Source organism: Chiloscyllium plagiosum, chromosome 48, assembly GCF_004010195.1.
Source record: "Chiloscyllium plagiosum isolate BGI_BamShark_2017 chromosome 48, ASM401019v2, whole genome shotgun sequence".
In the NCBI taxonomy this organism is placed as follows: Eukaryota; Metazoa; Chordata; class Chondrichthyes; order Orectolobiformes; family Hemiscylliidae; genus Chiloscyllium; species Chiloscyllium plagiosum.
Window position 1 is genome coordinate 9,362,234 of NC_057757.1, and position 15,311 is coordinate 9,377,544.

Here is a 15,311-nt window from a genome sequence, read left to right on the forward strand (position 1 = left end):
GGGATCTGGTTGTACAATGATATACAGAGTGATCTGGGTGTACAATGATATACAGAGGGATCTGGGTGTGCAATGATATACAGAGGGATCTGGGTCTACAATGATATACAGAGGGATCTAGGTCTACAATGATATACAGAGGGATCTGGGTGTACAATGATATACAGAAGGATCTGGGTCTACAATGATATACAGAGGGATCTGGGTGTACAATGGTATACAGAGGGATCTGGGTGTGCAGTGATATGCAGAGGGATCTGGGTCTACAATGATATACAGAGAGATCTGGGTGTGCAGGTCCACAGCTCACTGAGGTGACAGTGCAGGTAGATAAGGCAGTAAAAAAGGCCTAGCGCATGCTTCCTTCATTGGGAGGGGCATTGAGTATAAGGATAGACAAGTTACGCTGCAACTTTATAGATTTAGTTAGGCCACATTGGAATATTGCGTACAGTTCTGGTCACCACACTCCAAGAAGGATGTGGATGCTTTGGAGAGGGTACAGAAAAGGTTTACCTGGATGTTGCCTTCATGGGAGGATTTCAGCGATGAAGACCTGATAGAAGTTAATAAGGTTGTGAATGGCGTGGACAGAGTCGAAAGTAAGATGCTTTTCCCAGGGTGGAGAGGTCAGTGACTTGGCAACACAGATCAAGATGCGGGGAGGGAAGGGAGGTGGAGTTTGAGAGAGATGTGTAAGGCAAATTTTTCTCACAAAGTGGGGTGAGTGCCTGGAACGGACTGCCAGGGGATGAGGTGGAAGCGAGCAGAACAGCAGCATTCAAGAAATACCTGGACAAGTGCATGAGTAGGAAGGGAACAGAGGGATACGGGTCCTGTCAGTGAACATGGAAGGGGAAAATGGGTTGGTGCAGGCTTGGAGGGCCGAAGGGCCTGTTCTTGTGCTGTATTGTTCTTTGAAATGGCCAAGAAAGCCTCTCAATTCAAGGGACAGTCAGGGATGGGGAACAAATCCCGGCCTTGCTAGTGACATCGACATCCCTTGAAAATGTAAATTAAAACAGGTATTCCCTGTCTGCTGCACTGATGACATTTAGGGACTGAAATGGGGGGGATGGGCCCCACAATCTTTTGACTCCAGCAAAATAGTCCTGCCAACGCAGGCAAAGCTGATGGTGCAGGCTAAAACTCACAAAGGAATTTATTTGTAAGTAACATAATTACGCTGAGCGTGATCCAGCAAAGAAGCAAAATCAAAGGCGAAATGAATGAGTGAAGAATCTGAGATTTCCTTTCTCCTCCTCCTGCAGACTTCATTGACCGAAGTGCGACCCCTCGTATGCCGTGGCGTGATATCGGTGTGGTTGTCCATGGTGGGGCAGCACGGGACGTGGCAAGGCATTTCATACAGCGATGGAACTTCACCAAGGTCAGATTGCCATGGCAACAGGAAGGCCACGCGTGATTTATTTTGTCCGACACTGACACAGAATGTGTTTGTCAAATTTGCTCGAAATGTTGTTCACCCAATCCCATTTTCCCCTCAACCTGCAGAGCCTCCCAATTTCCCAGACTAACATCCTTACCCTTCCATCGAAGTCCCAGCAGGCTCTTGTCCAGCCCAGTATTGGCAACCTCCTCCCTCCCTCTCTCTGTCAACTCTGGCCTTGTGGCTGTCCCCCTCCCTCCCACCCTGATTCCCACTGCTCCCATTGGTGGCTGTGCCTTCAGCTGACTAGGCCCTGAGCTCTGACATTCCCTCCTGAAACCTCTGCACCTCGCTGACTGTTCAATATCATGAGCTGGACACAGTAGATAGCGAGAAGCTGTTCCCACTTGGTAAAAGAACAAGAATGGGAGGGGCAGAGATTGAAAGAGATGTGCAAACGAAACAGCGGTGATATGAGAGAAAACGTTTTCACCCAATGAGTAAAGAACAGCAGAGCCCAGGAACGGGCCTGTTGGCCCAGTCAGCCTCCCCTCTGACACATGAGGCCTTTCTAACCTTTTGCCTGGACATGGTCCTTTCCCTCTATCCCCTGCCGAATCATATATTTGTCAAGATGCCTCTGAAACATTTATTATTGTATCTGCTTCTGCTACCCCCTCTGGCACTTACCATCCTCTGTGTGAAATAAAACCTGCTCTCACATCTCCTTTAAACTTACCCCCGTTTTATCTTAAACCTACGTCCTCTCGTAACTGGCATTTCTATCCTGGGGAAAAACACTCCAGCTTCCCATTCTACCCATAATTTCCGTAAATTTCCATCATGTCGTCCCCCGTCCTTCGATGTTCAAGTGAGAACAGATCACATTTGTCGGGTCTCTCCCCGTAGCTAACACCCTCCAAACCAGGCAACATCCTGGCACACCGTTTCTGTACCCTCTCCAGAGACTCCACATCCTTCTGATAGTGTGGTGACCAGAACTGGACACAATATTCCAAATGTGGCTGAACAACAGCTGCGATATGAGTTACCAATTTTTAAACGCTACTCTGACTGATCAAGGCAAGCGTGCCATCTGCCTTCTCCATTTGCGTTGCCATTTTCAGGGAACTCTGGACCTGTACGCCTAGTTCCCTCTGTATGTTGATTCTACTCTGAGTTCTGCCATTGTACATCCCTCCCGCATTAGATCTCCCAAGATGCATCATTTCACATTTGTCCAGATTAAACTCCATCTGCCACTTCTCTGCCCTAGCCTCCAGCTTATTTAGATCCTGATGAATCCTCTGGCAATCCTCCTCGCTATCTACAGCTCCCCCCAGTCTTTGTGTCATCCACAAGCTTTCTAATCAGGCCACCTACATTCCCTCCAAATCATTGACATATATTATAGACCACAAGGGTCCCAGCACTGATCCCTGCGGAATACCGTCAGTCACAGATCGTCAATCAGAAATATTCTCTTCCACTGCAGCTACTCTGTTTTCTATGGCTAAGCCATATCCATCTCCCCAGTGCATTGTGGATCCCATGTGACTTCACCTTCTGTGTCACCCTGACATGGAGGGCCTTGTCAAAGGGCCTGCTAACATCGACGTAGACAACATCAGCCGCCCTGCCCTCATCAACCGTCTTCCTCACTTTCTCAAAAAAACCCAACACGTTTGTGAAACACAATCCTCCCCACACAAAGCCTGTCGCTAATAAGTCCATACTTTTCAAATGTGAGGAAAACCTATCCCTAAGAATATTCACCAATAATTTCCCTATCACTGACAGAAGATTGACTTGCCTGTAATTTCCCGGATTATCCCTGCTGTCTTTCTTAAACAGCATTGGCTATTCTCCAGGCACCTCTCCTGTGACTGAAGAGGATACAAAGATTTCATACAGGGCCCCCAGCAAGTTCCTCACCTGCCTCCCACTGCATTCTGGGTTAGATCTCATCAGGTCTACCTTAATGCTTTTCAAAACACCCAACACCACCACTATTTTTATATTGACATATCCCAGAAAAGCAACAAAATCCTCTCTGGACTCACCGTCCATCATAAGCTCCCCCTTTTGTGACGACCGATGCAGTGTATTTGTTAAGGATTCACCCATTTCTGGCTCCATGCTTACATTTCCTCTTTTATCCTTGAATGGACCTACCCTTTCCAGAACTACCCTCTGTCTCCTTATATATGGATAAGACACTTCGGGATTTTCCTTAATCCTGTTTGCTAAAGGCAAGTCATGGCCCCTTTTATCCCTCCAAATTCCTTGTTTGAGTCCTTTCCTGCTATCCTTGCACTTTGCGAGGGCTCTGTCTCTCTTTAGTTTGTGTATACTTCCCTTTTTCTATTGGACTCAGCTCTCAAATTCTCTTGTCATCCAAAGTTCCCAAATCTCGCCAGTCTTATCCTCCATTTTCACAGGAACATGTTGGTCCTCAACTCTAATTGACTGACCTTTAAAAGATTCCTACTTGCCAGATGTGGGGGATTTCCCCTCAAACAGCTGCCCCAATCTACATTCCCCAGTTCTTGCCGATACTGTGTTCATTCGCCATCCCCTAATTTAATACTTTCACCCAAGGACTACTCTTATCCTTATCCATAAATAACTTAAAACTTACAGAATTATGGTCACTGTTCCCGAAATGCACCCCTACTGAGACTTCAACCACTTGGCCGGACTCATTCCCCAATCCCAGGTCTCACATGTCCCCTTCCTGAGTTGGACTATTCACATATTGTTTCAAAAAACCATCCTGGACACACCAAACAACTTAACCCTCATCTAAGTCCTAGTCAATATACAGGAAGTTAAAATCAGAAAAACCTGTGGTTTTCACATTTTCCATAATCTAGCCACATATCTATTCCTCTATCTCCTGCTGGCTGTTGGGAAGCCTGTAGTACAATCCCTTCAAAGTGATTGCATCCTTCCTGTTCCTGAGCTCTACCCATAAGGCCTTGCTGGATGAGCCGTCCAAGATGTCCTCCCTCAGCACAGCTGTAATATTCTCCCTTATCATAATGCAACTCCCCTCTCTCTTTTATATGTCTATCACACCTAAAACATTGATATCCCAGAACGCTAAGCTGGCCAGTCTTGTACCTCTCTCAGCAAAGACTCTCAAAGCTACAACATCATAGTTACATGTATTAATCCAAACTCAAAGTTAATTTTCATTACCCGTCCTACTCCTCATATGAAAACAAATACACCTCAGAGCGCCAGTCATTCAGTAACCTCTCCCTGTCTCATAGCCTTTGTCTTAGACTCCTCCTTGGTCATTTTACTTGCTGAGCCACTGCTCTGGTTCCAGCCCCCTGCCCACACTTGTTTAAACACGCCCAAGTGGCACGAGCAAGCTCCCTGTCGGAATATCGCTGCCCCTCTAGTTTAGGTACAAACCATCCTTTTGTGTCCCACCTACTCTAGATGATCTCCCAATGGGATTTCCCCTCAAACAGCTGCCCCAATTTACGTTCCCCAGTTCCTGCTGATATTGTGTTCATTAGCCATCCCCTAATTTAATACTTTCACCCAAGGACTACTCTTATCCTTATCCATAAATAACTTAAAACTTACAGAATTATGGTCACTGATTCCGAAATGCGCCCCTACTGAGACTTCAACCACCTGCCCGGACTCATTCCCCAATACCAGGTCTCACATGTCCCCTTCCTGAGTTGGACTATTCACATATTGTTTCAAAAAACCATCCTGGATACACCAAACAACTTAACCCTCATTTAAGTCCCAGTCAATATACAGGAAGTTAAAATCACCCACCAGGATAACCTGTGGTTTTCACATTTTCCATAATCTAGCCACATATCTATTCCTCTATCTCCAACTGGCTGTTGGGAAGCCTGATGTGATTAGATTAGATTCCCCACAGTGTGGAAACAGGCCCTTCGGCCCAACAAGTCCACACTTACCCTCCAAAAAGTAACCCACCCAGACCCATTTCCCTCTGACTAATACACCTAAGCACTATGGGTAATTTCCCATTGCCAATTCACCTGACCTGCACATCTTTGGATTGTGGGAGGAAGCCAGAGCACCTGGAGACACTGGGAGAATGTGCAAACTCCACACAGACGGTCACCCAAGGCTGGAATCGAACCTGGGAGCCTGGTGCTGTGAGGCAGCAGTGCTAACCACTGAGCCACCGTGCCATCCCAGTTGAAACTTTATTGCTGGGACAGCACAGCAGGTCAGGCAGCATCCAGGGAACAGGAGATTCGACGTTTCGGGCACAGGCCCTTCTTCCTGGGCCTGTGCCCGAAACGTCGAATCTCCTGTTCCCTGGATGCTGCCTGACCTGCTGTGCTGTCCCAGCAATAAAGTTTCAACTTTGATCTCCAGCATCTGCAGACCTTACTTTCTCCACCGTGCCATCCCATCAAAGTGATTGCATCCTTCCTGTTCCTGAGCTCTACCCATAAGGCCTTGCTGGCTGAGCCCTCCAAGATGTCCTCCTTCCGTACAGCTGTAATATTCTCCCTTATCGTGATGCAATTCCCCTCTCTCTTTTATATTGTTCTCTATCACACCTGAATGTTGGTTAGGCCACTTTTGGAATATTGCGTGCAATTCTTGTCTCCTTCCTATCGGAAAGGTGTTGTGAAACTTGAAAGGGTTCAGAAAAGATTTACAAGGATGTTGGCAGGGTTGGAGGGTTTGAGTGATTAGGAGAGGCTGAACAGGCTGGGGCTGTTTTCCCTGGAGTGTCGGAGGCTGAGGGGTGACCTTATAGAGGTTTACAAAATCATGAGGGGCATGGATAGGGTAAATAGGCAAAGTCTTTTCCCTGGGGTGGGGGGAATCCAGAACTAGAGGACATAGGCTTAGGGTGAGAGGGGAAAGATATAAAAGCTGTGCTGTACATCGCTATGACTGTCTGCACATTAATGATTTGGATACAAATGTATGTGGATTGTTCAGTAAGTTTGGAGATGACACACAAGTTGGTGGTGTGAGACGTACAGATTTAGGCTACAGATGGACACTACAATGGCAGCTGGAATTTAATCCTGCAAATAGAGTAGATTCAAATTGGAGGACTAATGAGGTAAGGGAGCACACATTCCACAGTAAAACCCCAGAAAGTACAGAGGGGCCTTGCTGGACATGACCGTAGATTTTTGAAAACAGTGGGACAGGTCGATTAAGCTGATTACGAAGGTATCTGGGATACTTGCCTTTATTAGTCAAGGCATTGAATACAAGAGTAGGGAGCTGTACCTAACGTTAATGAGAGTACAGATGGAGCACTGTGTGCAGTTCCGGTCGCCGTATAACAGGAAGGATGTGACTGTATTGGAGACGGTGCAGAGAGGGTCACCGGGATGTTGCCTGGGATGGAACATTCCAGCGATGGAAGAGGAACTGGGTGGGCTCAGTTAACTTCCTCCCAGCAGAGGGGGCTGAGAGGGCAACTGATAGAGGGGTATAAAATTATAACAGGCACAGATAGAATTAGACTTTTCACAGAGGGGCCAGTTACCCGGGAATGCTGATTTAAGGTGAAGGGCAAGAGGTTTTGAGAGAATTTAAGGAGAATTTATTTTATCAGGATGGTAGTGGGTAAGTGGAAATCTCTGAGGTATCCAAAGCATTCAGATGAGCAATTGAAACAGCATAGCGGGCAAGGTTACAGGCCAAATGTTGGGAAATGGGATTGGGGGAGATAGGCACATGTTGACTAGCATGGACACAATGGGTGGAAGGGCCTCTTCCAGGCTGCAGTGCTTAATGACTGTGTTTTCCATGGAGAAAGGAGAACAACCCCGGAACACTGAGGAACGGGAATCCTTTATCCATTTGTGGGAAGCTTGGTGAGCCCCTTTCTCACGGGTCGTGGTGACAATCCCAGAAAATGGACCAGTTGCAGGATACTCCTGTTCCCTGTCAGTCTGGCACAGGTTCAGCCTGCTTCGGTTGATGCAGTGGACAATACGTCGGAAGGAATTGTGGGAAATGTTTGCAACCCAGACATTGTTTTCATTTTTCAGACCGTGAAGCCAAAGTACAAACCTTCCTGCTTCCCTTACCTGCTGCCGAAATCTCACACCACAGCCGACAATCTTCCATTCCTCATCCCGGGCTGTGTCCCAGCTAACGTTCAGGTGAGTATCTCAAACAGGAAGTGTCCTTGCAGCATATCCCCTGCTCCTATCTGTCTATGTAACTGAGGGGCAACCCATTGTTCCTGAAGCTTCTCATTGCTCGCTCATCAGGACACCATGCAAGAGTGCCAAATTCCAAAGTACGTTCTTCCCACAGGAAGGAAGGGGGTGTGGCAGATTGATTCTGCTTGGCTGAGGTACTGCCATGGAGAAAGCAAAGGGGCACGATAGGTTCCTGGATAATTCAAAATGGCACAAGGCCTTGGGTGTATTTCTTGCGTGTGCAGAGGATGGGCCCCTGTAGATAAGGGCCAGTGGTCCATAAGATGAACTCTGTGCTCTTTTTGTCACTGTCCAGGAGGGTGTGGGAGATGTTGATTTCTCCACGATAATGCCAGCACCAATCAGAGTTGACTTGTCAGCCAATTAGCATTCTTTCTTCCTGTAGGATAAATTGCTGTGATGGTTTGAAATTTGACTACAGTCAACAGCTTGAGACAACATCAGGGCAACAAGGTGTCTCAGTGGTTGGCACTGCTGCCTCACTGCACCAGGGACCATGTTCTTGGGGGGCGCTATTTGTGTGGAGTTTGTGTGTTCTGCCCATTTCCGTCAGGTATTCCGGTTCCCTCTCTCAATTCCCACAGGAAGGTTATCAGAAATTACTGCAGGACCTTGATCAACTGCGGAAGTGGGCTGAGAAATGGCAAATGGATATAGATAAGTGTGAGGTCTTGCATTTTGGAAAGTCAAATCAAGGTAGGAGTTTCATGGTGAATGGGAGGGCCTTAAGGTGCAGGTGCAGGGTTCTCTGAAAGTGGAGTCCCAGGTAGGCAGGGCAGGGAAGTTGTATATCTCCTTCTGCCATAGAACTGACTTCAATGCCTTGAGGCTTTCCCTCATGCACTATTTCTCCAGTCACATGTAAACAGAGATATCTTATCTTACTGTTCCTACTTTCATTAGCACATAGTGATGTCAGAACTGTGATCTATAACATGACTAAGTAATGCATCAGTTGCCTGCTGACGGACCTGTGGACTGAAGGTTGAGAAATGTGTCAAAGTCTTCCTGCATTTAACCAAGAAAAGTTCAAAGTAGCTGAAACCTTGACAGCAATTCTGAAAAATGGTCCAAAGATTTGGCGAGAGGAGTGTTTAGAGTTCATTCATATTTTCCTCTGGGAGCCAAAGACTGTACTGGCATATTTCTTCAGACAGACTGAACTAAGAGACCCTACCCCCATATATATAACTGACATTGTAAGGAAATCCTTCATGGACCATTAAAGTGAATCAGTCCTGTTTCTTTCTGATCTTGATTTTGAAAATATTTTGGTGTGCCCATAGGAATACCCATAGCTCAAATGTATAGAGTTCCATCAATGCAACTGTACAAACAATAATGAAGCATGCAGTATTACTTTAGATAGCTCAGCCACAAGGAAGACTTCTGAACTTTTCTTCTGAAGCAACACTAAAACACTGTATTTAAAAATTACAACTATTCAGCAGAGGAGGTGATGCATAGTGCTAATGTCACTGTATAAGAAATCCAGAGCTCAAGACAATTAGATTAGATTAGATTACTCACAGTGTAGAAACAGGCCCTTCGGCCCAACAAGTCCACACCGACCCGCCGAAGCGCACCCACCCAGACCCATTCCCCTACATTTACCGCTGCACCTAACACTACGGGCAATTTTTAGCATGGCCAATTCACCTAACCTGCACATCTTTGAACTGTGGGAGGAAACCGGAGCACCCGGAGGAAACCCACACAGACACGGGGAGAATGTGCAAACTCCACACAGTCAGTTACCTGAGGCGGGAATTGAACCCGGGTGTCTGGCACTGTGAGGCAGCAGTGCTAACCACTGTGCCACCGTGAGAAGGATAGAGTGGGCCTGTAAGGTACAAGCAGGGTAAGCTGCTCACTGAATGAAAGGATTGAACGAGGTACTGAAGGAATATTTTGCTTCTGTCCTTCTCAAATTAGAATGGGCTAGTTGAAAACATGGCCGTTGACCAACTGAAGAGTACAGTGACAGATGAAGAGGAGGTGCTGAAAACACTAGCAGCACTCCAAGTAGAGAGGTCGCCTGGATCAAGTGGGGTGTATCTGAGATTACTGAGAGAGTTAAAGGAACAAATTGCAGAGCAGTTGACAGATATTTTCCAGATCTGTCTGATTACAGGGTCAGTCCCGGGTACGTGGAGGATTGTAAAAGTGACACTGTTGCTTTAGAAAGGGATGAAGGATAACCCAGGAAACTATCGACCTGTCAGCTTGACATCAGTAGTGGGCAAGTTGATGGAGGCCATAATACAGGCTAAGGTAAATATGCACTGAGAGAAAAATAAGTTAATATGAGACAGTCAACATGACTTTGTCAAGGGCAAGTCACGTCTGACAAATTCAATTGAGTATTTGATGAGGTCACCCATGGAGTGTATCATTCAGAGAATCCCTGCAGTGTGGAAGCAGGCCATTCGGCCCATCCAGTCCTCAACGGCCCTCCGAACAGCATCCCATCCAGGCCCACCCCCACCAACCAATCCCAATAACTCTGCATTTCCCACGGCTAATCCACCGAGCCCGCACGACCCTGGACACTATGGGCAATTTCCCATGACCAATTCACCCTAACCTGCACATCTTTGGACTGTGGGAGGAAACTGGAGCACCCGGAGGAATCCCGCACAGACACGGGGAGAACGTGCAAACTCCACACAGTCAGTTGCCCGAGGCTGGAATCAAACCCAGGTCCCTGGCGCTGTGAGGCAGTAGTGCTAACCACTGAGGGTAATGCTGTGAATGTTATATATTTGGACTTTCAGAAAAGCACATGATGCAGTTCCACGTGGCCCTGCTCATTCCTGAAGAAGGGCCTGTGCCCGAAACGTCGAATCTCCTGTTCCCTGGATGCTGCCTGACCTGCTGTGCTGTTCCAGCAATAAAGTTTCAACTTTGATCTCCAGCATCTGCAGACCTCACTTTCTCCACGTGACAGATTGGTTAACAAATTAGAAATGTTTGGGATTGATGGGTCCTTGGCAGCATGGATGAGAAGTTGGCAAAAGGAAGGGTAGGTGTAGATGGGCATTTCTCAGACTGGAGATGAGTTGAAAGTGATGTTCCCCAGGGATTGGTGTGGGGACCCTTGCTTTGTCTGATTTATATCAGTGATGTGGGGGAGATGGGTGTCGAGCGCAAAATCCCTAACGTGCAGATGATACTGAGCTGGGGAGAATACTGAATTGGGGGGGATGATGCTAATCGACTTCAAAGGGGCAATGACAAGTTGGTCAAACGGTGGGTTTCAATGTGGAGAAATGTGAGGTAATGCAATTTGGCTGAAGAAACACTGAGAGACGTTACAGGTTCAATGGGACAACTCTGAGGGGAGTACAGGGATCTCGGGGTTCACGTGCATGGTTCTGTGAAGGTGGCCAGGCAAGTTGAAACAGTCGTTATAAGGCCTTGGGTTCATAAATAGAGGCATAGAGTACAAAAGCTAGGAGCTGATGCTCCATCTGTACAAATCATTGGTCAGGCCACATTTGGAGTATTGTGTTCAGTTCTGGCTAACTTTATCTGAGGAAGGATGTTCGTGCCCTGGAGAGTTCAAAAGAGATTTATTGGAATGGTACCAGGGATGAAGGATTTTCGATACAAGGAAAGGTTAGGGAGATCGGGCTTATCCTTCTTGGACAAAGTCAGAAGTCAGAGCTTAAAAATGTGTTGCTGGAAAAGCGCAGCAGGTCAGGCAGCATCAAAGAAGGGCTTATGCCCGAAACGTCGATTCTCCTGCTCCTTTGACCTGCTGCGCTTTTCCAGCAACACATTTTTAAGCTCTGATCTCCAGCATCCGCAGTCCTCACTTTCTCCAAAGTCAGATGGCGCACAACACCGTATGACGACAGCTGAATCGCACGTGAAGGGGATGACCTCTAATCTGATTAATTGCGGCAGAGAGAGATAATTACACAAGAAAGCAGAGCAGATTCTGCAAGGACCACAGATCCTGAACCCACTCAATTTGATCCACAACACGCAATGCTGAGAGACTGCGCTGTGCACATCTCTCGCACACTCCTCAATCATCTCCTATACCAGCTCGACAGCAGATGCCGTGACCTTGAAATCGAGTTAGAGCCGACATTTTTCGCAAAAGGGAACTCTGCCTCAGTTAATCGGTTCGTATGCCAACCCTTCGCTTGCTCGTCAGCTGTTGACGCTGCACTCACACCATTGGACACTTCTGATCAACAGCAGAGACTTGTTGTTCAGCCTGTCGTCACTCTGCTCACACCATTTGTACGCAGTTTTGACACTCTTTCATTACCGGGATTTATCTAGCACTGTTCCCTCCGCTGATAAATTCTGTGCCTGTGCGCTTCCCTCCACTTCACCTGACAAAGGGGCAGCGCTCCGAAAGCTTGTGATTTCAACCAAAACCAATTGGACCGTAGCCTGGTGTCATGTGACTTTTGACCTTGTCCAGCCCAGTCCAACACCCGCGCCTCGACATCATGACTTATTCTTTTTGGAACAGAGTAGATTAGGAGGTGACCTTATTGAGGTATTCAAAATTGTGAGCAATTTTGACAGGGTAAAGAATATTCCGTTTCCTCTGATTGGTGTGTCCAGAGTTGAAGCTTTTCAGCAAGAGAGCTAGGAGTGAGATGAGGAAACTTTACTTTGAGAGTTGTTAGGTTTTGGAATGCACGGCCTGGGAGAGTGGTGGAGTCAGACTCCATCGGAGGTTTCGAAAGAGAGTTGTGTGTATATTTGAAAGTGATGAAGTTAGAGGGCTGTGGAGATGGGGATGAGGAGCTCTTTCAGAAGCTGGTATGGACACGATGGGTCGAATAGCCTCCTCCTGTACTGTAAGACTCCGTGATACTAATTAGAAGATAGAGGGACAGTGTTCAAGACTGGAGGACGCCACGGGGAAGGAGAAAGGCAAAATGGAGAAACTCTCAACTTGTCCATCCTTGTTCACTGGAGCCAATGGCTCAAGGTTCTCAATGGCTCCTTCAGGCCTCTATGTAACAAGACAACGGGCCCAGGGGCAAGGCCTGGAGTTCGGGCACAGACCAGCCATGGTTTTGTTGAATGTCGGAACAGGCTAAAGGGGCTGAAAGGCCACTCCTGTTTTTCTGTTAAGGTAGCAGTGTGGAAGGTAGTTTTCAGTCGAATGAAATCCCGCGTCCAGCAATAACCAAATGCAGTTCTGAAGAAGTACGATTCTGTGTTTTCTCTCCAGATGTGCTGCCGGGCGAGCGGAATTTCTCCAACAATTTCTGTTTCTCTTTTTTTTGACGAAACACTCTGTTTTTGTGAAACCGATTGAAGGGCATTAGTACAAGGTACAAGGAGAATTAGTAACAGTCCAAAGATCTTTCATATCCATCAAATGAGCCCTCGATTGAACGTAGAGAGAGGGAGAAGCTGCTTCCTCTGGTGGGAATGGAAATTTCCGGAACAAGGGGGCCCAGAGTTAAAGCCTGAGCTAGCTCTTGCAGGGCTGGTGTCAGGAACGCCCACAAAAAGGGGAGCGGAAATCTGGATCTCTCTCCCTTGATCCACCTGCATCCCATCCCAATTCCTGTCTGTGGCTCAGTTGGAAACTTGGAGTCTGCTGACAGACCGTGTCTGGAATTGGGATTAAAGCGGACAAAGTCTGGCATGATCGGAATTGCGCAGTCCAAAGGTTTGAAGGGGCAAAGGGCCTCCCTCCGTCAATACACTCCGTATGGGATGGGGATTGCTGGCTGTGTCTACCTTCCCCGTTGATATGAGGTTTATACACAGCTCCTACCTGTGCTGTGTATCGAAGGATTCACAATTATTTTTAGATTGTGAATGTTGGACTCCTCACAGAAAACAGTATTAAATATTGAAATTTTTGTCATGAGCACTTCCTTTTTCAGGTTCTCCGGTCAGTGGAATGCTGGTCTGCAGGTTCCAGTGAAAACTCCATCTACAACGCGTACTTAGATGTGATTCGTGACAGTCAGTATTTCATATACATTGAGGTAAAACTTAACTGCTCGTTCACCTTATTCACGTCTTCAACCGGTGATTGTTCCGTAGACTCTTGACAGAACGCTCAGCAATGACCTTTGACCTGTCTCTGAAACGATGAGTGATCCCCTCGATTCAAGGGACGTGCTGGGTCGTCTTAAAAAAACAGTTTTGAAAAGACAGAAGCAGATCATTCAGCCCAACAGTGAACTATCATTCCACCATCCGCACCATTCAGCAGTGAGTAACCCACCTCCCCAAAGCCTCTCCACCATCTACAAGGCCCAAGTCAGGAGTCTGATGGAATCCTCCCCACGTGCCTGGATGGGGGCAGCTCCAACAACTCTCAAGCAGCTTGACACCACTCAAGGACAAAGTAGCCCACTTGGTATCTGCTCCCTGCACCACTGATGCTCAGTAACAGCAGTGTGTACCATAATCTACCAGATGCACTGCAGAAATTCACCCAGGTTTCTGAGACAGCAAACCCAGAACCTCCACCATCTAGAAGGACAGGGGCGGTAGATAGATGGGAACACCACCACCTTCTAGTTCCCTTGCAAGGCCCTCATTCAATTGGATTTATTATTGTCACATGTAGCTAGGGACGGAGAAAAGTTCTGTTTATGTCCAGGGCATACTGAGTGCACATGGTAACTGAACAGACCAAGGGAGACAGTGTTACAACTGCAGACAAGAGGCACCATCCTGTCTTGGAAATATATCGCTGTTCCCTCAGTGTCACTGGGTCAAATTTCTGGAACTTGCTGCCGAACAGGACGAGGGGGTTTGTCTACAGCACATGGATTACAACGATCCATGGGTGGCACAGTGGTTAGCACTGCTGCCTCACAGCGTGACGGACCTGGGTTCGATTCCAGCCTCGGGCCACTGTCTGTGTGGAGTTTGCACGTTCTCCCCGTGTCTGCGTGGGTTTCCTCCGGGTGCTCCGGTTTCCTCCCACAGTCCAAAGATGCGCAGGTCAGGGTGAATCGACGATGCTAAATTGCCCGTAGTGTTCAGGGATGTGTAGGTTAGGTGTATTAGTCAGGGGAAAATGTAGCGCAAGAGGGTAGGGGAATGGGTCGGTGTGGACTTGTTGGGCTGAATGGCCTGTTCCCACACTGTAGGGGTTCTATGATCTCCCCGTGTTGGTGTACCAGGTCCCACAAACATGGTGTGAGTCTGTTTTATTGTGTTTGACCCCCTGCTGTCTTGTTTTGTTTCCAGAATCAGTTCTTCATCACCTGTGCTGATGATCGCAGTGTCTACAACCAGATTGGAGATGTTATCGTGGAGCGAATCCTCAAAGCCCACAGGTCAGGGACCATCTGAAAATGCCCAGTCCCACTCCCATGTGTGATACCCAACATCCAGCACGCTTTCCCTCAGGAATAATATCATAGGGAAAGGTGCGACAGTCCCAGAGGGCTCTGGGATTGCTCTCCTGTTTGAGAGAGACGACTGGAGGGGGTTTGACCGTGAGGGTCACCATGCCTCGGGCGAGGGGAGAGGTGGAGAAGGAGAGTCCTTTGTGGTAACCTGAGCTGGTGTGGGAATTGAACCCACGCTGTTGGCTCACTCTGTATCTCAGGTCAGTGATTCAGAATGAGAGCTCACTGAGCGGGGAAGCTGCAACTTTCCACGGGTCGGGTTTCACATTGTCACTACTTTCTCGCCTCACCCCAAACCCCAATTACCTCCTCCAGCCCCTACACCCCCTCCCTATCTCTGTAACC

General features: G+C 47.5%; 1 protein-coding gene across 1 annotated transcript in view; it reads left to right on the forward strand.

The window, feature by feature from the left end:
* LOC122544415 (phospholipase D1-like) overlaps positions 1–15,311 on the forward strand; it is a 71,502-nt gene that overhangs the window by 39,442 nt on the left and 16,749 nt on the right. The window contains exons 13-16 of the mRNA XM_043683664.1: positions 1,272–1,390; positions 7,426–7,539; positions 13,479–13,583; positions 14,803–14,891. Of these exons, the coding sequence (XP_043539599.1) occupies positions 1,272–1,390; positions 7,426–7,539; positions 13,479–13,583; positions 14,803–14,891 (427 nt within the window). The remainder of the gene's footprint in view (positions 1–1,271; positions 1,391–7,425; positions 7,540–13,478; positions 13,584–14,802; positions 14,892–15,311) is intronic.